Consider the following 26,658-nt stretch of genomic DNA (forward strand, 5'->3'; position numbering starts at 1 on the left):
CTCCGCCTTTCATCTTCTTTTCCTTTCCTCCTCTCTTTCCATTACCCCTTTCTTCCTCTTTACTCCTCTCTTATTCTTTCCTCTTTTTCATATTCTCATCCTCTTTCCTTTCATCTTCACTTCCTCTTTTTCATCTTCTCTTCCTCTTTCCTTTCATCTTCTTTTCCTCTTTCCTTTCATCCTCTTTCTCTTTCTTTCATCTTCTCTCCCTCTTTCCTCTCATCTTCCTTTTTCCTTTCATCCTCTCTTTCTCTTTCTTTCATCTTCTCTTCATCTTTCCTTTCATCTACCTCTTTCCTTTCAACTTCTCTTCCTCTTTCCTTCCAACTTCTCTTCCTCTTTCCTTCCATCTTCTCTTCCACTTTCCTTTCACCTTCTCTTCCTCTTTCCTTTCATTCTCTCTTTCTCTTTATTTCATCTGCTCTTCCTCTTTCCTTTCATCTTCCTCTTACGTTTCATCTTCTCTTCCTCTTTCATCTTCTCTTCCTCTTTCCTTTCATCTTCCTCTTTCCTTTCATCTTCTCTTCCTCTTTCCTTTCATCTTCTCTTCCTCTTTCCTTTCATCTTCTCTTCCTCTTTACTTTCATCCTTTCTTTCATCCTCTCTTTCTCTTTCTTTCATCTTCTCTTCATCTTTCCTTTCACCTTCCTCTTTCCTTTCAACTTCTCTTCCTCTTTGCTTCCATCTTCTCTTCCTCTTTCCTTTCACCTTCTTTTCCTCTTTCCTTTCATTCTCTCTTTCTCTTTCTTTCATCTTCTCTTTCTCTTTCTTTCATCTTCTTCCTCTTTCCTTTCATCTTCTCTTCCTCTTTCCTTTCATCCTTTCTTTCTCTTTCTTTCATCGTCTTCCTCTTTTCTTTCATATTCTCTTCCTCTTTCTTTTCAACTTCTCTTCCTCTTTCCTTAAATCCTCTTTTTCTTTCTTTCATCTTCTTTTCCTCTTTCTTTTCATCCTCTTTCTCTTTCTTTCATCTTCTTCCTCTTTCCTTTCATCTTCTCTTCCTCTTTCATTTCATCCTGTTTCTCCTTCTTTCATCTTCTTCCTCTTTCCTTTCATCCTCTCCTTCTCTTTTCTTTCATTATCTCTTTCCCTTTCCTTCTTCCTTTCCCTTCCCTCTTCCTCCTTTTTCCTCCTCTTCCTCTTTCCTCATCCTCTTCCTCTTTCCTCTTCTTCCTTTTTCCCTCCTTTCTTCGTCTTTCCTCCTCTCTTCCTCTTTCCTTTCCTCCTCTCTTTCCTTTCCTCCTCTCTTCCCTTTCATCCTCTCCCTCTTATCTCCTCTATTCGTCTTTCCTGTTCTGTACCTCTTTCTTCCTTTCTCTGTTAATATGTCTTCCTTCTATCTCTTCTGTCTCCTCTTCCTCTTTCGACCTCTGTTCCTCTCCTGCCTCTTTTTCTCTCTTTCCCCTCATTCTTCCTTATTTTCCCTCTTTGTTTCTCTCTTTCTCTTATTATTTTCTTCTCCTTCCTTCAAACTTCCATTTCTTCTTTCTCCCTTTATCTATTCCTTCCACTCATTCTCTTTCTCTCTTTTGCTCTGTCTTTTTCTCTTTAATTCTTTCTTTATTTCACTTTCTGTATGTATCTCTTCTTCAATCAATTTATTTTCCTCTTTCATTCCATCCTCCTTTCTCACTTTATCCTTTTTTCTCACTTTCATTTTCATTTTTTAACTTTGTTTCTCGTGTAGCTTTCTCTTCCTTTTTCACTCTTCACTATTTTTCTCAAATCTTCTTATTACCTTTTTTTTCAGTTTATTTCATACAGTATTAACGCTTACATTTCCTGTTTCTTTTTGGTTTTCCTCATTTCATTTTATAATCTGTTTTTCTTCTTCCCCTTCTCCTACTTTTGTGCCTCTTTATTTATATTTATTGATAATATGTCATAATACTTTCATTTTTCCTTCCTTTACTCTTTAATTATGTTACCACTCTTCTTGACCAGGTCTTGGCAATGAAGGAGACTCGATGTTTTCGGTCAGGCTGTAACAGTGCCATCTGTCTCCCCCAGTTTCCAAATTGCTGCTCAGTTCTGCAGTCCAGGAAGCGGCTCTTCTGTCGTCATATCCTGTGAGGACAGAAACTCGTTGGCGCGTGCCGCGTCTTCATCTGCAGACACCTGCGTTGTCATGGAGACGGAGCACTGCTTCACTGTCAGAAACAATTTCCGACAGAAACTCGAGCAGTCCCAGAAATTCTTGCTTTGCGGTCACGTATCTGGTGTCCATTGAGATAGTCATACGAGCAGTTTCAATAACTTCTGTCAAGGCTTTTCACTTATCTCCTCATGATTTCATGCACTGGACTCGTGTTTGCAGAAGGTGCAAAGTAATGTATTTACCATTCTTCTCACATAGTTCCTTCCCTTCACATAAATCATAATATTTTGAATAGGGCCTACGTGTACTGTAGAGTTTAAATTGGTTTGCTGTAAATATATATAGCATTAACTGTATTTAATTACGCTTTTATTTATTTATTTATTTATTTATTTATTTATTTATTTATTTATTTATTTATTTATCTATTTATTTATTTATTTACATTATCTGACTGTCTGTCTATCGTCTACCGTCTGCCTGTATATCTATCTACCTACCTATGTATCTATCTATCTATGTATTTATTTATTTATTTATTTATTTACATTATCTGACTGTCTCTGTGTCTGTCTATCGTCTACCGTCTGCCTGTATATCTATCTACCTACCTATGTATCTATCTATGTATTTATTTATTTATTTATCTATTTATTTATTTATTTACATTATCTGACTGTCTGTCTATCGTCTACCGTCTGCCTGTATATCTATCTACCTACCTATGTATCTATCTATCTATCTATCTATGTATTTATTTATTTATTTACATTATCTGACTGTCTCTGTGTCTGTCTATCGTCTACCGTCTGCCTGTATATCTATCTACCTACCTATGTATCTATCTATGTATTTATTTATTTATTTATTTATCTATTTATTTATTTATTTACATTATCTGACTGTCTGTCTATCGTCTACCGTCTGCCTGTATATCTATCTACCTACCTATGTATCTATTTATCGATGCATTTATTTATTTGTTTATTTATTTATTTATTTATTTATTTATTTATTTATTTATTTAATTTCTCTGTCTGTCTGTCTGTGTATCTGTCTATCATACCTGTCTATGTATCTATTTATCTGTGTATTTATGTATGTATATATTTATTTATTTCTTTATTTACTTATTTATTTGTTTACTTTATCCGCCTGCCTGTCTGTCTGTCTATCTGTCTATCGTACCTATCTATGTATCTGTTTATCTGTGTATTTATGTATGTATGTATATATTTATTTATTTATTTATCTATTAATTTATTTATCTATTAATTTATTTATCATTTAATTATTTTCAAAATTTCCTGAATTATTCTGGTCCTGGAATTTGGTGTAATAATTAGACAATACTTCTAGATTAATAAACAATTTTTAGAATCCAAAACACTTTTAGCGTTAAGGGTAATTATATTTTTAATTGTGGGGAGTTCAATTTGCGCAGGGAAAATTGGTTCCCTGATATTTTTAAAGATGTTGAAACATTTTTAATGCTTTCTTCTTTGTGTTATTCATAATGAGTGTGTTAACAAAACCTGATTTTATCACTGATTTACTTACTTACTTACTTACAAATGGTTTTTAAGGAACCCGAAGGTTCATTGCCTCCCTCATATAAGCCCGCCATCGGTCCCTATCCTGTACAAGATTAATCCCGTCTCTATCATCATATCCCACTTCCCTCAAATCCATTTTAATATTATCCTCCCATCTACGTCTCGGTCTCCCCAAAGGTCTTTTTCCCTCCGGCCTCCCAACTAACACTCTATACACATTTCTGGATTCGCCCATACGTGTTACGTGCCCTGCCCATCTCAAACGTCTGGATTTAAAGTTCCTAATTATGTCAGGTGAAGAACACAGTGCGTGCAGTTCTGCGTTGTGTAACTTTCTCCATTCTCCTGTAACTTCATCTCTTTTAGACCAGATATTTTCCTAAGAACCTTGTTCTCAAATACCGTTAATCTCTGTTCCTCTCCCAAAGTGAGAATCCAAGTTTCATAACCATACAGAACAACCGGTAATATAACTGTTTTATAAATTCTAACTTTCAGATTTTTTGACAGCAGACTAGATGACAAAAGCTTCTCAACCGAATAATAACACGCATTTTCCATATTTATTCTGCGTTTAATTTCTTCCCGAGTGTCATTTCAAATTTATTTTTTATCGTTAATGCTTTATATATATAAAAAATAAATTTTACAATTCACGGTAAAAAAAATTATAAAAATTTGTAAATGTGTTAACGCACTGATAAATAAAGTAGAAAATACAGCATTAAAAACATCAAAATTATACAAGTAATCAGGGAAACCAATTTTCTCTGCCTGCATTATTCCCCAATTTAATAATATAATTACCCTGCACAATAATAGTACATTATGCAACGAGCCTATAATAATAGTAATTAAGACGCGAGTATGTTTGTTTATGAAACGAGCGCAAGCGAGTTTCATAATTTTCATACGAGCGTCTTAATTACCATTATAGGCAAGTTTCATATGACTTTTTATGCTCGAACATATTTCTAACTTGAAATTATTCAGAAGTATTCATTTTATTCATATCTGACTGAAGATCGGAAGTGACCTTGTGCATAGCTCGTAAATTGTGAGATGTGCGCAGACGCGGAAGTATTGATTTTTTCCGAGGAACAATAATGTCATTGACCTTGATGTAATCTAGAGAATAACATGAACTAATTTTGATATAACCTGGAAATTGATTTAGAATTGAAACACGAGATGACAAATTGAATTTATTTGAATATTATTTACAATTAACGCTAATTATTATAGTAAGAGAACATAACCTTCTGCGACATATTGGATTTCCAGCCTCCGTGACGTTTCCCTCGTTGTCTTTCGATTTCATATCCGAGAATAATCGAAAACCTGAACTTTAATGAATAGGAGTACTTTAATGACATGCATTAAAGGACTGCCACCAGGTGTATAATTAGGGGAGAGTCGGGTACTATCGGACATCGGGTAGTATCGGACAGTGCGTTTCTTTCATCTACCACCATATGGTAGTACCTGAATGACATGGTTACGTTTCTCTATGCGACATCACAGAAACGTAACCATGTCAATCAGGTACTATCATCGTGTGGTAGATGAAAGAAACGCACTGTCCGATACTACCCGATGTCCGATACTACCCGACTCTCCCCTACTACATTTCGGCATGGTCGAGTATAAAATTTATTTTTATTCTAAAAATTGTTTGTTGATCTAGAAGCATTGTGTAATCACTATACCAAATTCAAGCACAAAATTAATACAGGATATGTATAAATTTTGAGTTTTAATAAATGTACACTAGCTGAAGCTGTACATAAACCCTTAACTTAGCAAGTACACTTTGTATGTGGTTTTAAATGTGCACGATATGATATATAAAACAATCCTGGCTGTAAAAACTTATTTTTAGGAAACTGAATTTTATTTGAATAATGCTTCTATGAAACGGAAATCACCTCCACTTGGTGGGGTTGTTTCTGCCGACCTAATCCCTCCCTCCCTCCCTCCCTCCCCACTTATTCTAAGCACTGTGCTAGTATGTTGACTCGGTTTATATCCTTAGAGAGCCTACCTCATCTCAAAGTTGTGTATTAAAATGCTCGGCAAACATTTGTCATCTAAGAGCTGTCAAATGAGACAAAACAGAGGATAATTTATCTCCTTTCGGAGGGGTCGCGCCTCGTTCGCATCTTTCTCCCTCCCAGTGAGCTGACAGTCGAAATTAATACGCTCCTAATGAATTCTCCACAATATTCCGCTTTGTAGTTGTGTATTATATTAACAGTTTAAATGACTCCAAGAAATATTTATGGTGATTTGTCTAGAGTGTTACAATCTCGATATTATTCAATGCAGAAGGTGCGATGTTGCAGAATTGTTCGTAAATATCAATTCTCTAATCTCTGACGTAACTTTACTCTGGTTAAATTTAGTGTTGCGCTGCTATACTACGTATTCAGTTGGATTTCCGTACTCCTTACTATTTGAAGGGTTCAGAGCCATAGTGGGCCAAGCGCCATTTATTAAAATCGGAGAAAGCAAGGGTTAAAGTTAAGTGAATACCATAGTTTAATGAAGATTGACATATCATTTAGTTTGAATGTGTATAATTTATATTACTTGCTATATGTTTCCATTGAATTATGGTGACTATTACACTCTTACTACGTCATACTACTTTTGACCAATAAAACGGTACGAAAGGGCGTATTTCAACCAATCATGGCTGCTTATCGCACAATTTTATCGCGTCCCTAGCATTTGTTTAATTTTATCGCGTCCCTAGCATTTTTTTCTTTGTTTGCCAACATTTGAAACTGCGCTGGTCTGGACGTCAAAAATATATATAAAATTACAAACCACTCCAGTCGATGCACAGCAGTTTCAAATATGACTCGCATTGGCATTCAAAAACAAGAATTAATAAAAATCACTGATCATACCTATGCATCTTCTGAAATCCGATTTACAAATAAATGAAGAGCACCATTCGGAAATCTTGAATAAGTTGAATACACCATGTAGGCCTAAATCAACGAGTTCCACTTCTATTATGCACACGTCCAATATAACATCAATTGAACCACCAACCACATTCAAATTTGAAAATTGTACATTCAATAATTATTCCTTTTAAAATTATTCATGCGGAAATTCTGAATAAGTTGAATACACCATGTAGGTCTAAATCAACGAGTTCCACTTCTATTACGCACACGTCCAATATAACATCAATTGAACCACCAACCACATTCAAATTTGAAAATTGTACATTCAATAATTATTCCTTTTAAAATTGTTTATTTTTTATGTCATCGTCGTTAATTAAAACTTTTCTAACACTTGTGTATATTAGTTAGGTTATGTTATAGCTTCTGCTATATGATATTATGGATAGTCATCGTATCAGAGATTGTTTAATATTAAGATTTATTGAAAATCATCTGTTAAGTGACGTTGATTACTGGGATTCGGATAATTGAAGTGGAATGTTGCATTTTAATAAAAATGAAACTGAATCAACAAAGCCTTCTTGACTAGTAACATTGCCATCGTGTATACGTGTAGATCGAGAACTTCTCGACGAGGAGGCATTGCTCACTACTGCCATCTAGCATGCATCTAGCGTAATATTTGTAATGTTGAGGTGGTACAATAATACATTTGAAGACAGTTGTATTTTCGTAAGTCAATTAATATTTTATTGTATTGGAGTACTTCGTTACTTCTAATCTTTATATACTTTCTTCTAATCGTGTAATAGTCAATTAAATCCCACTCGAGTTTTGATTTTCTCTAGATAAATCAAAACGTCTAGTGAGATTACTGTTGATAATTTCATTTTAACCCTTGTTTTCTATGGCTTTAGTAAATGGCGCTTGGCCCACTATGGTTCTGAACCCTTCATTTATCTTCTATCTGTCCTAACATACCCTTTCTCATCTTCCCTCCTCTCCTCTCAATCCTTTCTTCTCTCTTTTTTCCTTCTATCCTTTCCTCTCTTTCTGTCACCTCTTCTTCTGTTTTATTCTCTATTATTCCACTCAGTACCTTCTTTTTCATATAATATTTTCTGCTCTTATTGTTTTTTCTTTATTATTTTAGCTTTGTCCTTTTCTTCCCCTTCTGATCTCTTTCCAATCCTCCCTTCCCCTCTCATTCTCCTATTATCCTGTTCTGCTCTTTTCTTTTCTCTGTTCTTCTACGCTCTGCACTCTCGTATTTCTCTCCATTTTTACGTTCCCTTATTAGCATTTCCTGCCCACTGAATATTTCTTCCTCCTCTTTTCTCTTTCCTATCTTCTTTCTACTCCCCTTACCTCTTTCCTCGCTCCTATTTACTATTCTCCCTCCTCTCCATTTCCTTCGCTACCCTCTTCTTTTCTCTCTTACTTCCTTCCCCTTGTCTTTCCTCCCGTCTTTCCTCAACTGTCCATGTCTCTTCCCTCTCCCCGTTTTTTATTCTCCTCGTCTCTTTACTATCCTCGTCGCTTTACTTATCTCTTTACTCTCTTCGTCTCTTTTCTCTCCTCGTCCTTTTTCTTCTCCTCGTCTCTTTTCTCTTATCTTTTTCCTCGTCTCTTTACTCTCCTCGTCTCTTTACTCTCGTCTCTTTTCTCTCCTCGTATCTCTACTCTCCCCGTCTCTTTACTCTCCTCGCCTCTTTACTGTCCTTATCTCTTTATTCTCCTCGTCTCTTTTCTCTCCTCGTCTCTTTTCTTTTTGTTTTTTTCTCTTCTCGTCTCTTTTCTCTTCTCAGCTTTCTCCTCGTCTCTTTGCTCTCTTCGTCTCTTTCCTCGTCTCGTTTCTTTTCTCTCCTCGTCTCTTTGATCTCCTCGTCTCTTTGTTCTCCTCGTCTCTTTGCTCTCCTCGTCTCTTTGTTCTCCTCGTCTCTTTGCTCTCCTCGTCTCTTTACTCTCCTCGTCTCTTTGCTATCCTCGTCTCTTTTCTCTCTTTGTCTCTTTCCTCTTCTCGTTTCGTTGTTCTCCTCGTCTCATTTCTCTCTTCGTCTCTTTACTCTCCTCGTCCCTTTGCTCTCCTCGTCTCTTTGCTGTCCTCGTCTCTTTGTTCTCGTCTCTTTGTTCTCGTCTCTTTGCTCTCCTCATCTCTTTTCTCTCTTCGTCTCTTTTCTCTCCTAGTCTCTTTCTCTCTTCGACTCTTTTCTCGTCTCTGTACCCCTCTCACCTCCTTTTTCTCCTTTCTTACTCCAGTGAATTATGCCATCGGCATCTACTACTGTTTTCGATCCTCCCACTCCCCTTTCGCACAAGATTCGTGGTGTGAACTCTGCGAGACTATTGGTCTGGCACGTTCCATTCTCTGTATGTGTTTGTATCAATTATGTGTCTGTTGTTGCAGCTGGGGTTCTTCACGTACTACACCGTGGCGATGGGCGGTGTGAACCCGTCGGGGCCTGTCCCGATAGACAGCGTGTTCATCTACCGACCCGACAAGAGGCTCGAGGTCTGGAGATTCCTCTTCTACATGGTGCTGCACGCCGGGTCAGTACATCATTATCATCATTATTATTATTATTATTATTATTATTATTATTATTATTATTATCATCAGTTATTAAGACATTAACTTCTAAGTTGTGAGAATTCCGATGACATGACTAATTCTATAAGTTCTTAATTTTGGAATAGGTATAATTATTTACGATATGAATATCGTAACGTTTCATATTTTAATACGAGTTTGACAACCAGCTCAGTGTTGTAATTTAAAGTTACGACAAGTATAATGTACAACGATTTATCCATTTTGATAAACAATTAATTGTTTAATAAAAGTTTTGAACACATCTTTTGTAGAGAGGCGATTCGTTTACGTTTGTTTTATAAGTTTTGAACACGACAAAGGTTTTTGTTTATAATAGAAGAATATCAATCTGCTAATAAAAACAAACATTATTAAAATGAGTTCAAACGAGAATTCAAATACGGTACTGAAAATGCAACAAATTCTGCAATTCAATGTTTAGTACCATCGAAATCCCGCGTAAGAAATGAAGTGGAATATAATAAATAAAATCAATTCCAATTTATTTTATTTTATTTTATATGTGGTTCACATTACACAACCGGTTAGATAATAGCAGTATCATTACCTCACTAGTTGCGTAATACAAGTATCATTACCTAACTAGTTGCGTAATGAATGTGTTTACAACATTTTTGTTAGTGATGTAAAGTCCACATTACATAATCAAAGTGGATAAATAATATTCGTTCTTAAAACGAGTTATATATCCATCTACGTCGACCTCCGCAAAGGTTTTTTTTCCTCAGGCCTCTCAATTAACATTCTACACGCATTTCTGAATTCATCCATACGTGCTACATGCCCTGCCTAATTATATTAGGTGAAGAATACAATGCGTCCGGTTCTGCGTTGTGCAACTTACTCCTTTCTCCTGTAACTTCATCCCTCTTAGCCCCAAATATTTTCTTAAACACCTTATTCTTGAAAACCCTTAACCTCTGTTCCTCTCTCAAAGTGAGAGTATAAGCTTCACAACCATACAGAACAACCGGTAATAAAACTGTTTTATAAATTCTAACTTTCAGTTTTTTTTAAGTAGACTAGATGACAAAAGATTACCAACCAAACAATAGCAGACATTTCCAATATTTATTCTCCATTTAATTTCCTCCCGGGTGTCTTTTATATTTCGAGAGTTTAGTGTGAAACTAACGTTACTACAAAAATGTACATTTTTAGGTTTTACATCAATCGATAGCAAATTCGTTCTTCTACTTGGTCCCAAAAAATCGTAATTTAGTTCCGAATAGTCTTGTATATAATACACTCATAACTACAAAATATGATGGTATATTTCATGTGAAATAAGCGTATTGCGTGTTAAGAATTTTGTTGAGAATAAAACATTGATTGTAGTTAGCTAGTTTTACATTAAGCCCTTTTTGTTACTGTTGCTCCAAGATATTTGAATTTTCCCACCTTTTCAATCGATAAATTTCCAATTTTTATATTCCCATTTCGTATTATTATGTTCTAGTCACGAGACATACTCATATACTTTATCTTTTCGGAATTTACTTCCAAACCTATCCCCTTACTTGCTTCAAGTAAAATCCCCGTGTTTTCTCTAATAGTTTGTGGATTTTCTCCTAACATATTCACGTCATCCGTATAAAAACCATTTGCATTAAATATTATAGTTCCCCTTACTTTTAGTTTGTGTTCGTAAATATACGAGGGAGAGTCAAAAAGTAACCTTAATAATTGCTTTATGAATTGAATATGTACAATAAGACTACAAACACTTGATCACTTTTCAACATATTCCCCAGTACGTTCAATGCAAGTGTTGCTGTTATACTATGTTAGAAGTGATGAAGTGTTTATAGTCTTATTGTACATATTCAATTCATAAAGCAATTATTAAGGTCACTTTTTGACTCTCCCTCGTATATATGTATGTGTTATTTGTCAGAATTCTAAAATTATTGTTTTCTGTTCACGTAAACTTGTCATTTACTTACTGTAGGGATGCCTTGGCAGACATTGGTTTTAATCATCATCATCCTTCACGAATTAGGTCTCTGTAGACCTGTTTCGGCCCTATCTAGCAGTCTTCTAAAAGGTCTTCCCGGTCGACGATGTCCTCTAGGTTTATACTGCATTATAATTTTTGGGATTGTTGAATTTTCCATTCTTCTTACATGATCTAGCCAATTTAATTTGTATCTGTTGATTTCTTCTTCTACTGACTCTACTTCTAATTGTTCTAAAATTTCTTCATTCCTTTTCCGGTCTAAAAGAGTATATCCTGCTGTCCTCCTGAAAAATTTAATTTCCGTTGCTTTGATTCTGTTCATGTCTTTTTTCTTTAATGTCCAAATCTCGCTTCCGTATAAAAGGGAGGGTAATGCTAGTGTATTATATATTTTTATTCTTGTAGATTTTTGTACTAATTTAGCTTTTAATGTATTGTTTATTATTCCTAGAATTTGTGTAAATTTGGTAATTTTCTTGTTCACATCTTTTTCATTTTAATAAGATATTTCACAACCCAGATAATTGAAATTTTGTACTTGTTCGAGGCATTAGTTATTGTCAGTAGCGATTCGCCGTAAAAAAAATAGGTGAAGTGCTTTCACATAAATAAATGCATGGCCAGTTTTACCAGTGTAATAAGTAGGCCTACTATCCGTAACTATGTTCAATTTTATTAGTTCTAGAATACATGCAAACAGGAAAACTAATTTATTTCAGGACTCACCCAATTTCTTGCATACCAAGTCAATCCTCCTATCTTTTAAAGCAGCAAACCTGTCGATGGTGTCTTCATAAAATGTCTGAGTTTAACACTAAGGTTGGACAGTATATCTCTATACATAACTATGGGGCTAGTGATGGAAGTCTCTCCTTTGATGTAGCATTTCGAGTGAAATTTTCAATATTCTCAAAAAGAAAAACTTCTTTCATCGGAAGACTTTTTTTAAGTTATTTTATACAACTTCTCTATTTTCTTAGCACTTTTTAAAACAAAGAACAATGGACTGTAGGTCGTTCAGAATTTAAAACATATTTTTTTTTGTCCTCATATTTAAGTGTACAAAACGGCATTTCTAATAAATTACTGTGTCATTTTTGGAATACACATTTCGCACTCATTTATCAACATTTTCGGTGTACTGGTACCTAAGTACTCCTATTTTTATAATAGCACTATGGTGATTAAACATATAATATACACTTAGATGTAGGATTAATACACTATATATACTTATTATTAATATACTCTAAATACATCTATACTAATAATAAATCTGTAGCCGAAATTTTTCTGGTAATTTTCGATTTTCCAAAAATAATTGGTCCTAACATATACAATTAACCACCCTGAAACCGAAAATCGCTTTTTTGAAATTTTTGTTTGTATGTCTGCCTGTCTGTCTGTCTGTCTGTATGTTTGTTACCTTTTCACGCGATAATGGCTGAACGGATTTCGATGAAAATTGGAATATAAATTAAGTTTGTTATAGCTTAGATTTTAGGCTATATGGCATTCAAAATACATTATTTAAATAAATCGAAATATCTCGCTTATTATTGATTTTTGTGAAAAATGTTACATAACAAAAGTTTCTTTAAAAATAATTTCCGATAAGTTTTATTCCTTGAAAAATTTTGATAGGACTGATATTTAATGAGATAAATGAGTTTTAAAATTAAAATAACTGCCATCTAAGGCCGTGTAATGAATTAAAAAACAAATGACTTCGTCTATAAGGGGCCTTGGACAGCAACAATCGAAAGCTATGAAAGATAGCCTACAGATAATGTTTCTGTGTTCGTATGAAGTAATATCAGAAGCTAAATTAACCGATTTGTATAATTAATTATTATTTCACCATTGGAAAGTGTAGTTTCTCTAGATGAACATAATGCTATAATGTTATTACAGTAACTTGTGAGTGAATCGAGGACAGGTAAGATTAAAATAGCTTCTTATGCACAGAAAACTTGATAGACTATTCTGTACATTCGTTTCCTGTATTTCCTAAAATAATTTTTATGACCAAATGAGTGGTCTCTGGATCAAAATGATCGCATTTTAATTATGCAAATACAATTTAAATTAAGTAACATAATAAACGATTTATCCGTATATCAAACACGAATGTTCCCTGGATCAAATGTCCTATTTTAATTATGTAATTATTTTATATTTATTTCTAACGGGTGCAACGGGTACGGCTAGTTTAATAATAAGTTAATATACTGTATACGTACACAGTATTAAACTACATGACGTATACATTTACGCGCGCGTTAAACTTTCTAATACAAGAGCTCGAACAAAACTGCTGAGCTCATGAGAAGAAATAATACACGCTGCGGAAAACAACTTTTAAACTTTGCACATGTATGTGAGGTGTATTCCTGATAAAATAACTTGGAGCCAGCTAATTTACCACTGCAGGGGTGGCTGCTTGGACACAGGGAATGAGAATACTATTCTCGAGTCAGGTAGTACATACTGTAAAATTTCACAGCCCTTAAACAATAGGCCCCGGCCATGGATGAATATATAATTTTATCCATGCCCCGTCTTTGGAGACCAGTTTCAACCCTTATCTTTTATTAGTACCGTTAGATCTGCAAACTGGTCACTCCACCTACAAGTCTGACATTCTCCGTAACTGAAAGACTCAGAAACGCACTTCACTCATACAATCTTTCTTTAGTCAGTGACGTCACGTTACCATAGAAACCAAGTGCTATATGAGAATGGGAACCCAAATAATTTCACCTCTACAGTATCGTAAGTTCCAATAGACACCGCTCGGCGCTCGTAACAGTTGACATTATTCTATTCAGCGGAAGGTTACTGGTACAATTTATACAACTAAACACTGTTCATAACGACTGAAAAGAAAACTTATTTCATTTTATAAATACGGTACCGGTAATAACTAGAATTAATTATTAATACGAGATAAAATTGTGTTTTACACGTAAATAGGAGAAGTAGCACTTCACCTACTTCACCTGAATAACCGCCCCTGGTTATTGTGTATTATCTTACTTCTGACTGGGTCTTGTCCTAAAAATGCCATTACTGTTGATTTTTGTGCTGAAATTTCCATCCCAAAATCTTTTAATATTTTATTTAATGTATATAGTCCTCTTTGTAAATTATCCTCTGAATTGGAAATTATGACTTGATCATCGGCATAGGGTAAGGTATTGGTTTTAATAAATTATATGAACATTCAAAGAAATTAAGTGAGCATCCAACCATTTCTTAATAATGTTAATACCATTGCTAGAATTTGTTAAGTTTCATAACGCTAGGTTTCGGCCGTAACTATCAAATTTACTTAAGCGTGGTGCGCAGGAGCTCCCAAACTCACGTATCTGAGGCAATTTCGATGTAAATAAAAAGAACGGTCGACACCTGTCTATAAGCCATGCCCAGGTGCGCCCCCGAGGCTCAAATTCCACACTGATAACTGTGTGCAGCTTTAATAATAATACAGTCCGTCCCTAGGGGTTTATTGCCCGCAGGCAGGGCCGGGTTGCGCCCCGCAACCATGCAATCTAGCGTGATGCATTCCTTATTCCGTATTTTTTATTAATTACTTGCCAGCCGTTCAGTCAAAAGCTTGTGAATAATTCTACCGACTCCACCAGCATACCATTAAAATTGGTCAGTCGTTAATTCTTTATTCCGTGAATTGAAGTTGATTGCTGTCAGATTACAATGTTTCACCATTGATCCAGTCACTTCGAATATGATGAGGATCTGGCCCAGCTGTGGTTTAGGCAGGTGATGTTCTCCTCAAATAAGATGGAGATTCCATTCTGTGGAAGAATCATTGCATACAAATCTACCTTCAAGAAAGAAATAAAATGAAAATATTCTTAATCTTTCAAAAGTACAATAATAGTACATTATGCAACGAGCCTATAATGGTAGTAATTAAGACGCAAGTATGATTGTGTATGAAACGAGCGCAAGTCATACGACTTTTTATGCTCGACCATATTTCTAACTTGAAACTATTGAAAATTAAGTCTTTTTATGGTTATGTGCGAACTGACCTGAATTGTGAGATGTGCGCAGACGCGAAAGTATTGATTTTTTTCCGAGGCCGAATGTCATTGACCTTGGGACAGAATAAGAATGAGCATTAGTCTGATATAACCTGGAAATTGATTTAGAATTTGAAAACGAGATGACAAATTGAATTTATTTGAATATTATTTACAATTAACGCTAATTATTATAGTAACAGAACATAACCTTCAGCGACAGTTTTGGATTTCCAGCATCCGTGACTTTTCGCTAATTGTCTGTCGATTGCATATCCGAGAATAATCGATATAACGGTACAAAGCTGACTTGTGATTGGCTGAAGATCTATACTTTAATGAGTAGGTGTACTTTAATGACATGCATTAAAGGACTGCTACTAGGTGTGTAATTACTACATTTCGGCATGGTCGAGCATAAAGTATAATAATGTTGGATGATAGGCCTAATTCATTGTTGTAAAAATTCTAGAAATGGCGGTAATCCACCTGTGATGGGGAAAAACTGGACACGTACTCCACTATGCGATTTTTTTTTAGAGAAAATCAAAAGTTTTTCGTTTACATGAATTATAAATTTTACATTTTTCTTACAATAATAATGAATTAAATAAATGTCGAATACATGGCAATGTTAGAATTGAACGTGTTACATCAGCTGTTTGTCTATACAGATGACGTGAATATGTTAGGAGAAAATCCACAAGCTATTAGGGAAAGCATGAGAATTTTACTTGACGCAAGTAAAGTCATAGGTTTGTAAGTAAATGCCGACAAGACTAAGTATATGTTTATGTCTCGTGACCAGAACATAGTACGAAATGGAAATATAAAAATTGGAAATTTATCCTTTGATAAGGTGGAAAAGTTCAAATATCTGGGAGCAACAGTAACAAATATAAATGATACTCGGGAGGAAATTAAACGCAGAATGAATATGGGAAATGCCTGTTATTATTCGGTTGAGAAGCTTTTGTCATCTAGTCTGCTGTCAAAAAATCTGAAAGTTAGAATTTATAAAACAGTTATATTACCGGTTGTTCTTTATGGTTGTGAAATTTGTACCCTTACTTTGAGAGAAGAACAGAGGTTAAGGGTGTTCGAGAATAAAGTGTTTATAAAAATATTTGAGGCTAAGAGGGATGAAGTTACAGGAGAATGGAGAAAGTTACACAACACAGAACTGCACGCATTGTATTCTTCACCTGACATAATTAGGAATATTAAATCCAGACGTTTGAGATGGGCAGGGCATGTAGCACTTATGAGCGAATTCAGAAATGCATATAGAGTATTAGTTGGAAGGCCGGAGGAAAAAAGACCTTTGGGGAGGCCGAGACGTAGACGGGAGGATAATATAAAATGGATTTGAGTGAGATGGGATATGATGGTAGGGATTGATTTAATCTTGCTCAGGATAGGGACCGATGTCGGACTTATGTGAGGGCGGCAACCTCCGGGTTCCTTAAAAGCCATTTGTAAGTAAGTACATGGCAGCATTGTTGATATTCTTTACTGATGCTCCTTTCATGTTTATGATACTCCAACGATGTTGTTTGGGTGAATAATTAGAGTTTTGGTACACAAGAACAGAATCTCCTGCCGGTCTGAAGTTGCGCTAGGGCGCGGGTTCGATCCCCGCTTGGGCTGATTACCTGGTTGGGTTTTTTCCGAGGTTTTCCCCAAACGTAAGGTGACTGCCAGGTAATCTATGGCGAATCCTCGGCCTTATCTCGCCAAACACCATCTCGCTATCACCAATCTCATCGACGCTAAATAACCTCGTAGTTGATACAGCGTCGTTAAATAACCAACTAAAAAAACAGAATCTCGGATTTATTACCCCCAAATGTTTTAATTCAAATTTTGGGGCACTTTCTTTTGTTTTATTATTTTTTTTCCTAGTAAATTTGTAGGTAACACAGTACGTATTACATGAAATTAAAGAGCATTCTCACCTGAAATAAAATATATTAAATTTCACTTTATTTAACTAGATACCCTTTTTTACTGTGAATAAGAACCTTAAATTTCGGTATACAATTTTTTCTTGATTTCAGTGATATTTTTACAAAAAAAAAAACATAATTTAGCGTTATTTACATTTAAAAATCTTAACTTTCGACTCTCGTCGTGAAAAATACATATACCGTATATTTCTACGAAGACTAGAGGTCTGTATCATCAAGGAAATTTTAAGGTTTTTTGGAATTTGTAACAAACTTACAATTTTCTATCGGCATTTACATATTGTGTAGAGAAGTTTGTGTAACAGTCGGCCATTCTATGAATGAATAGTAGGGCTATAAATTAATAGGGACCACAAAACATTCAGGCTATTTCTAATTTATATTTGAAAATAAAGTTACTCGAAATCCGGTATGAATATAGGGTTCAAAATTTTGTATTGAAATAATTATTTGCATATTAAATTCAGAAACGTATAGTTTGATTAATCTACATTTTTTTCTAATGTTAATTTTTGTGTTTTAATAATTGACGTTTTATGTGATTATGTTTCTTTTTCTTTTAATTTTGTTTTGTCGGTATTGTTTTTGTAATTGCAATTATTATCGTTATCATTTATATCCACTGTATTTTATATCTATGTATCTATTATTTGTATTGTATGCTGTACTATAATTGGCCTCTGGCTATTGTCCAGCACACAAATATTAATAAATATGTTATTATTATTATTATTATTATTATTATTATTATTATTATTATTATTATTATTATTATTTTGGGGATTAGCGCGCCTAAAGCACTGAGAAACACAGATCAAGAGTAATGGATTTCACTTCCCAAGGGCAGTGTTGCATGTTGTGATTGTTTGGAACTATTTCTACTGTCAAGATAAATGCGGTTTGGTAGTTACACAGTCAGCGTTCCACATTTGTTTGATTTCCTCTTCTAGTTCAATGTATCAATTGATTTTCGTTCCGTGTATGAATTTTGTATTACTGTTTAATGGCACTGTTACGTCTGATATAGACATGTCTGCGGTTTGCTAGCTTTGCAGTAATACGCCTACGCCTGATCTGTTTGCCTGAAGTTTGTTGTGGGTTTTTATCTTCCTATCTAAATATGACTATATCTATTTTGTGATATCTATCTTTGTGTGTTTATAATAACTTCTTTATTACCGCATAGTTTGGCATTATTCAATAACTTTTTGAGGTCATGGTTCTTCGTGGGCTGTCGTCCACGGATTATTATTATTATTATTATTATTATTATTATTATTATTATTATTATTATTATTATTATTATTATTATTATTATTATTATTCGTTGTGTTCTTATAGATTTTTACCTAATTCCGTTGATTATAAATATGAGATTAAGTGCAAATATTTTAATTGCTGTAGTTTATTTGCCAGACGTCAAAATCTTGATTATTTATTTTTTGTAAAGTCATTAAGGGTGATATTGATTGTGAATCCTTTTTTAAGCAATATCAGTCTTCATATTCCTGCTAAGGGTTTGAGATTTCATAATTTTTTTTTTATTATAGAAATTCTAAATCTCTCTCTCCGGTCTGTAGATGTATAAAATATGCTAATTTGCATGGATTAAACTTCGATCCATTTAACGTGTAGTATATACTTGTTGGAGTTTTATGTCAGTTATTAATTTATGTCTTTTGTTTAGATATGTATTATAATATTATTCTCCTCATCTTCTATATCATCTGTATTATATTCATTTATATAATTCCATCCTTTCATTTTCAATTATCATTTTTTCTCGTTATTTTAAATAATTATTCCAATGTCCATGTTGAATCTTTCGTATACTACTTTTAACACTTGAATATAAATAATTGATTAAATGGCGATCTTACTCGTATTAATAACATAGCATACAGAACAGAAAACACACTACAAAGACATCTCAAACGCAAACAAATAGATACAACCACACAGGCGTATACAAGCTCGCATGCAATAGTTGCGACAGTTTCTACATTGGACAGACAGGAAGATCATTCCAAACTCGATACAAAGAACATATTAAAGCAATAGCCAGAGGACACAATACATCTACATATGCCGAACACATAACTAATGCCAACCACACATACAATAACATAAATACAGACATGGAAATCCTACACATACAACCCAAAAACCAAAAACTCAACACACTAGAACAATATTAAATATACAGACACACTAAAACACACCCTAATCAAATACTCAACACACAGATCAATTTCAGAACACACACACTATTTGACACAACTCATCACACGAACACACCCACACAGCAGGCAGCGAAGTTGAGATGACGCCGAGACATAGAAGGCTCTGAGGATCGTGTCAAGTAGCACCGAAACAGCTGCAAGCCGCACATGCTTACATAATTAACATGAGTAAGATCGCCATTTAATCAATTATTTATATTCCAATGTACTTTATGCACTTTTGTTGTAATTTATATCATTGTTAATGTTTTTGTAATGAATTGTCATGTGCTGAACTGTTATTGGCCCCTGGCTTTTATACAGCACATTAAATATTAGTAAATAAATTATTATTATTATTATTATTATTATTATTATTATTATTATTATTATTATTATTATTATTATTGGACAAGAGATAGGCCTATATCAAGATTACTACAATATAATATATGAGGCCACAAATTACTAGGAATACCAAGTAATAAATAGACGGTGAAGGGTGGAGGTTGACGGGTACCTAATCCTTCTAACAATCATGATGATGAGTGACGCTTGAAGGTTTATGGGGGCATAGAGGTACAGCTCCAGGCACTAGAATAAGGTGTGGTCAGATTTGTACCCCGATCGTCCTTTTGATGTGAATATGTCTATAATTTCGGTCCAGTACTTCGGTGTTATCCCAGGAAGTCGAGAGACATATTTTCAGGCTAGTTTTATTTTGTCTATGATTTCTAAATTACATGACATATTCCAATGAAGTAAACTGCGATCGACAAACGAAAGATCGATGTATCGTACGTGACCTTGAGTTAAAGCGGGTGACGTTATCTAGCGAAACGCGGGAGAGAGGAAATTGAAGCACGAATTGGCTAACTAGGGCTATAGAACCGTTCTATCCCTCTTACAGATCGATGGAGTAAAGAGCCAATTGGCTAGTCTTCTGATCTGACAGAAATCATCAAAGAGCCAATTGACTAATACCGTTTAGATGATTAAATAACTTGAGCTAACCTATAGTGCCCAGTAGCCCCGTTTTGCTGATCGATGGAGTTGTAATAGAGCCAATTAGCTATTCTCTGAAATTGAGACAGCTCATCCTGATCCTGCCTAAGGTTTTTTCGTGGTTTTTCCTAAGGCGCTAAGACAAATGTCGGGATGAGCCTTAAAAGAAATGGGCCACGGACCTGCATTCACTTCCCCAGACATTGGTGACTGCTCAAAATTAATAATTATTCACATCTAACTCGAGCTCTAACAGAATCTGATCGTACCCTTTTATACCTTATTTTACTTCAAGAAGTGCAGTTCGGTGGCTCCTTTGAACACCCACTTACAGATTTATGACTTCCTACACAAACAACTCTGACAATACCATCCTGTCCCCTCGTCCCAACATTGCACAGTTGTCACAATCCTGGTGACCTTCGAAATTATGCAGTGAAACTGACGGGATTCTTGAAATTCGGAAAAGATGCGGCAACTCTGCCTCCACGTGGATTTGACGGGCACCTGTCAATTCTTCTGAACGAGGGTTATGATTGGTTACTGACAGGAGAAGACAAGATTTTCGTCACAGTAAGGAAGACATTTATTTATGACAACCAATTAGTAGGGGGCAGTAGAAGGTCTGTCGGCAAAGTCCTTTCTATGAAACTGCACTCCATGAAAAAAAAAATAAAGTATACAGATCGATGGAGTCATCAAAGAGTCAATTGATTGGTCTCTTGATCTGAGAAAAATCATCAAAGAGCCAATTGGCTATTACCGTTAAGATGATTAATTCCTACGCGTTCAGATCTTCAAACAGCCAAATTGGCTATTACCGTTTCGTTGCCTAGACTTCGATCACTTCTCCTCCTAGTTGGTACCATCGCGTTTCTAATTCCTCTGGGTCAACTCGCTGTACTTCTCCCCCTCCCGCCCCCGTATGTTGTAGCTAATAAGTTACTCCATTTTCAGCTTTCCCCCTCGTAATTTTCTAGCACTTCTTTACCGAAGCGGCGAAACCCGAAGTGAGACAAGTGGCCAACAGGCTTGGAGCTCACATATTCAGTTTTTCACAGCCCCAAGTCCCTTGCAAGGACGTGTTTTCACGTACCTTTAATCACTTATACCACTTATGTTTGTGAATAAAATTCCCTTATCTTTATTTCTTTGTTATTGGGAGCAAGATAAAAATAGGGCATTTCGATGTAGACACCCCGTAAATAGTAATATGCGTTACAAGAGCGGTATGTTGAAGTTTTCATGTTCGAGGAAAAGTTTGAAAAAGCGAAACGTAGTTGAGCTTTTTTAATTTCCGAGAATTGAAAGAAAACATACCGCTCGTGTATCGTACATTATTTTGTGCGAAGATCGTTTATTACACACCTGAAAGAGGGATTTCTAATTAGTTTCAATGAAATCTCCATCTTGGTTTCTGTTCAATGACGGCAAATTTGCAAAACAAAAATATCTATCTTAAACATTGTTGCTTTAAAATGTTTTAGTGTACTATACTCCAGCAGGCCGTGATATGTCTGTCTTTCCCCCCCCCCCCAGTCTATGATGAGTCTGGAATCTTGTTGATTTTTTCACGGCTTCCTTAATGTTACTTGCATCACGAATGCAGTAACTTTAGCGGAGTTGTAGAGTTTACTTAATTTTTGCAAATATTTAAAAACAATAATTAACAGTGCAATTTAGGTGAAATTGCAGTGGTAAGTTTCCACTTTATAATTACTACTATATTGAACGTCTCTAAAAATAATATGTTAAAAGCCTAAAGCAGTAAAATCAATATGTCACTTAAGCGGTAAGAAGAGGGTAATTGTTATGTGTGTTAGGTTGGGAATACTGAATGTGGAATTTTAGACTTTCCGCGGATTGGTTTTGTGCGGAAACCAAGCAAATACACACGATCTTGCACAAATGAACTATAATTATTGTTCACAGTTTGTTTGATGCATTTTTATGAATTACCGCTTCTTAAGTACTGTATAGTTAGAAAGTATGTGTCATTTGCATAACGCCGTTTATTTCATGGTGGTGCGAGTTGCTGTCACTAGTTTCACTCCAAAGTAATCCTGGAAACAAGGCCTTTCATCATCTGTAGTCGTTAGACTTGCAGACATGTACAAACTCATAGTCAGGGGGTGTTGCTGCATCGGCGGGGATGACTATCGATCCCTTGCTGTGCATTAAAATCTCTTCTCCGTCTGGTCTACGCCTGATTCGGCCACCCTCCTCGATTCTATAAAGTCATTTTGGAAGTGACAAAAAAAAAAGTGAGCAACGCCTAGGCGTGCCGACTAGTCGAGTGCGTGTGGCCCTCTTTTGTTCCTTCCAGGTGGCACACACCAAATTGTGTCTCTTCAAATGTTAGTTTTTTAGTCCAGTGTGTCACCACTGAGATTCCCCACAACACGATCGGAATCCAGGATTTATTAGGACGAAAACGACTCATCGGAATCCTAGACTCGGAAACATACAGTCTAGCCACGCCTAATGCTTGAAGGTTGTCGTACAGTAGCGGTATTTTATTTAACGACGTTTTCAGCTGCAAAGATTATTTAGCGACGAAAATCAACGTGGGGAAAAATACTACATACTTACTTACTGGCTTTTAAGGAACCCGGAGGTTCATTGCCGCCCTCATATAAGTCCGCCATAGGTCCCTATCCTGAGCAAGATTAATCCAGTCTCTATCATCATATCCCACCTCCCTCAAATCCATTTTAATATTATCTTCCCATCTACGTCTCGGCCTCCCTAAAGGTCTTTTTCCCTCCGGCCTCCCAACTAACACTCTATATGCATTTCTGGATTCGCCCATACGTGCTACATGCCCTGCCCATCTCAAACGTCTGGATTTAATGTTCCTAATTATGTCAGGTGAAGAATACAATGTCTGCAGTTCTGTGTTGTGTAACTTTCTCCATTCTCCTGTAACTTCATCCCTCTTAGCCCCAAATATTTTCCTAAGAACCTTATTCTCAAACACCTTTAACCTATGTTCCTCTCTCAGAGTGAGAGTCCAAGTTTCACAACCATACAGAACAACCGGTAATATAACTGTTTTATAAATTCTGAATTTCAGATTTTTGGACAGCAAACGGGATGATAAGAGCTTCTCAACCGAATAATAACACGCATTTCCCATATTTATTCTGCGTTTAATTTCCTCCCGAGTGTCATTTATATTTGTTACTGTTGCTCCAAGATATTTGAATTTTTCCACCTCTTCGAAGGATAAATCTCCAATTTTTATATTTCCATTTCGTACAATATTCTGATCACGAGACATAATCATATACTTTGTTTTTTCGGGATTTACTTCCAAACCAATCGCTTTACTTGCTTCAAGTAAAATTTCCGTGTTTTCCCTAATCGTTTGTGTATTTTCTCCTAACATATTCACGTCATCTGCATAGACAGGAAGCTGATGTAACCCGTTCAATTCCAAACCCTGCCTGTTATCCTGAACTTTCCTAATGGCATATTCTAGAGCGAAGTTAAAAAGTAAAGGTGATAGTGCATCTCCCTGCTTTAGCCCGCAGTGAATTGGAAAAGCATCAGATAGAAACTGACCTGTACGGACTCTGCTGTATGTTTCACTGAGACACATTTTAATTAATCGAACTAGTTTCTTGGGAATATCAAATTCAATAACAATATCATATAATACTTCCCTCTTAACCGAGTCATATGCCTTTTTGAAACCTATGAATAACTGATGTACTGTACCCTTATACTCCCATTTTTTCTCCATTATCTGTCGAATACAAAAAATCTTATCAATAGTCGATCTATTACGCCGAAAACCGCACTGATGATCCGCAATAATTTCATCTACGTACGGAGTTAATCTTCTCAAAAGAATATTGGACAAAATTTTATACGACGTCAACAAAAGTGATATTCCTCGAAAGTTACCACGCTTGGTTTTGTCCCCCTTTTTAAAAATAGGTACTGTACAATTATGGACTCCTTCCATTGTTCTGGTACAATTTCCTTTTCCCAAATAGCAAGTACAAGTTTATAAATTTCGCTATATAATGCACTTCCACCCCCTTGTATTAATTCTGCTGGAATTTGATCGATACCTGGAGACTTGTACTTTTTCAGATTTTCTATCGCAATTTCGACTTCTGAAAGCGTGGGTTCGGGTATAAATGGCTCAGCAGTTTGTATTTCAATTTCGTCCCGATCATTTCTATTTGGCCTATGTACATTTAGTAGTTGCGCAAAATAGTTTTTCCATCTGTTTAGGATTGATGGAAAGTCTGCAAGCATGTCACCATTCTCATCCTTGATCACGTTTACCCTTTGCTGATATCCGTTCTTAAATTCCTTTATATCCTTATATAAATCTCGAATGTTTTTATTCTTACTATTTGTTTCTACCTCATTCAGTTTTTCCTTCAAGTAACCTCTCTTTTTATTCCTAAGTCTACGACTTGCTGCATTTAAATTGAAAAATAATCAAAATCTGGATATTTAAACAAATTGTTGAAAATGATGGCCGTTCATTTCTATACGGGCTTCAGTTCTTTGTGTGCATATTATCGAAAACGTTTTTAAGCATATCTTCTGAAATTGAATGTATTGTTTCTGGAATGTAATTCTTTAATTCTTCTATTGTTGTAGGATGTTTAACAAACACAACTGTTTTACAGTAACCCCAAAAGAAATAATGCAAAGCATAATCTTGTGCCTCTTGAAATAATAATTCTGTAGCTACTCTATAACAGTGTATCTTACTTACGTATTGTAATCACGTCACTTCTGCCCAAGTCGCACAGATAAATTTACTCAGATTGCTGTATACCGTCCGTGCAAGTAATGTCACAGCGTCGTAGAAAGGGGGGAAATCACGTGACAATTACTTAACCAGGCCCTTTTATTTAAATTATTTTAAACAGTTGTATAATATTACGTAGATGTCCAATTCCTGACAGCAAATGTTTTCAAAAAAGAGCTAATTCAGCCCAGCCACTAGTCTTTACAGAAGGGCCAGTAGAAACGTATGTTGGAAACAGGGAAGCGACATAACCAAACGGATATAGTACTTGTGCGAAAATATGATTCAATAATGAATTCACTTTATTCAATGGAAAATACGATCATATTTCTAGAACATATATACTCATTCACTCAGTATTGTATGCTGTGACCGTAAGGCGATTTTGACTGCATATGCGGCCTTGGATGGAAGTTCACTAGTATAAGGGGTGGGAGTGAAGTACATTAAAAAACTCAGGTACAATAAAAATCGAAGTAAAAATAAAATGATGTCCCTGTAGTAGGAAGTCAATGTTCACCTACTTCCAAGGAACCTCTTGATTGTGAGGTCGGAAGTTCAATCTCTAGTAAGGCTCATTTGAAAGTGTTGTGTTAATTATGACACGAAAAGTATTAGCTGCTAATGGCTCATCCTGTGCATCAGGAGGGGACAGAAAATGAGTGTCCGGGAGGTGCAGAGATCAAATCTCTGTAGGATGTTGTATTACATTTCAAAAAATGTACACCAGAGTCATTAAAGTCATTTTTCCACCAAAATAATTTTTCTATGACAACCGTGTAACGAGTAAGTTAACAGGAAAAAGCGTTGATTGGTATTAAGCCGCCTGGGTGGTCTAGTGGCTAGAGAGTTGGACTTATAATCTTGTGGACCTGGGTTCGGGTGGCAGGCCCGTGGTTTAGGTAACACAGGGGTTTCCTCCGGGAATACCGGTTCTCCTGAGGCATCCCAACAAATCTCCATAATCATCTCATGGCGGGTGTAGCGTACACCAGCCTCCTATGGCGCACCCTGGGCAACGACTCTATCGGGTAAATTGATCTGCACATGTAAGTGAATGACATAAGTCGAGTATCGGCCATTAGTGGAAAAAAGGTTGGAATTTTGACTTGGAGATTACACAAGAGATGGCATATTATAATGCAACCGTCTATTTATAATGAGATTTGTGTTAAGATATTATTATTTTATTTATTTATTTATTTATTTATTTATTTATTTATTTATTTATTTATTTATTTATTTATTTATTTCATCAATCTTTGTTCACGTCATAACGGATTAGATGTGTCCCAGTTCTTAATCCGCCATCACTCCTATATAAATATTACAAAAACTAATACATTTTGGACCTATAAGTATCCTCTATTCACCATAATAATAATAATAATAATAATAATAATAATAATAATAATAATAATAGCTCTTGTATTTAAAGTTCTTACTTTAGCTTTTTCATTTCTATACTCAATCTCTTAAA

General features: G+C 35.3%; 1 protein-coding gene across 2 annotated transcripts in view; it reads left to right on the forward strand.

The window, feature by feature from the left end:
* LOC138706597 (protein rhomboid-like) overlaps positions 1-26,658 on the forward strand; it is a 411,976-nt gene that overhangs the window by 361,100 nt on the left and 24,218 nt on the right. For both annotated transcript variants that reach the window (XM_069836095.1, XM_069836094.1), the window contains one exon: positions 8,986-9,128. In XM_069836095.1, coding sequence (XP_069692196.1) covers positions 8,986-9,128 — 143 coding nt within the window. The remainder of the gene's footprint in view (positions 1-8,985; positions 9,129-26,658) is intronic.

Source organism: Periplaneta americana, chromosome 9 (genome assembly GCF_040183065.1).
Source record: "Periplaneta americana isolate PAMFEO1 chromosome 9, P.americana_PAMFEO1_priV1, whole genome shotgun sequence".
In the NCBI taxonomy this organism is placed as follows: domain Eukaryota; kingdom Metazoa; phylum Arthropoda; class Insecta; order Blattodea; family Blattidae; genus Periplaneta; species Periplaneta americana.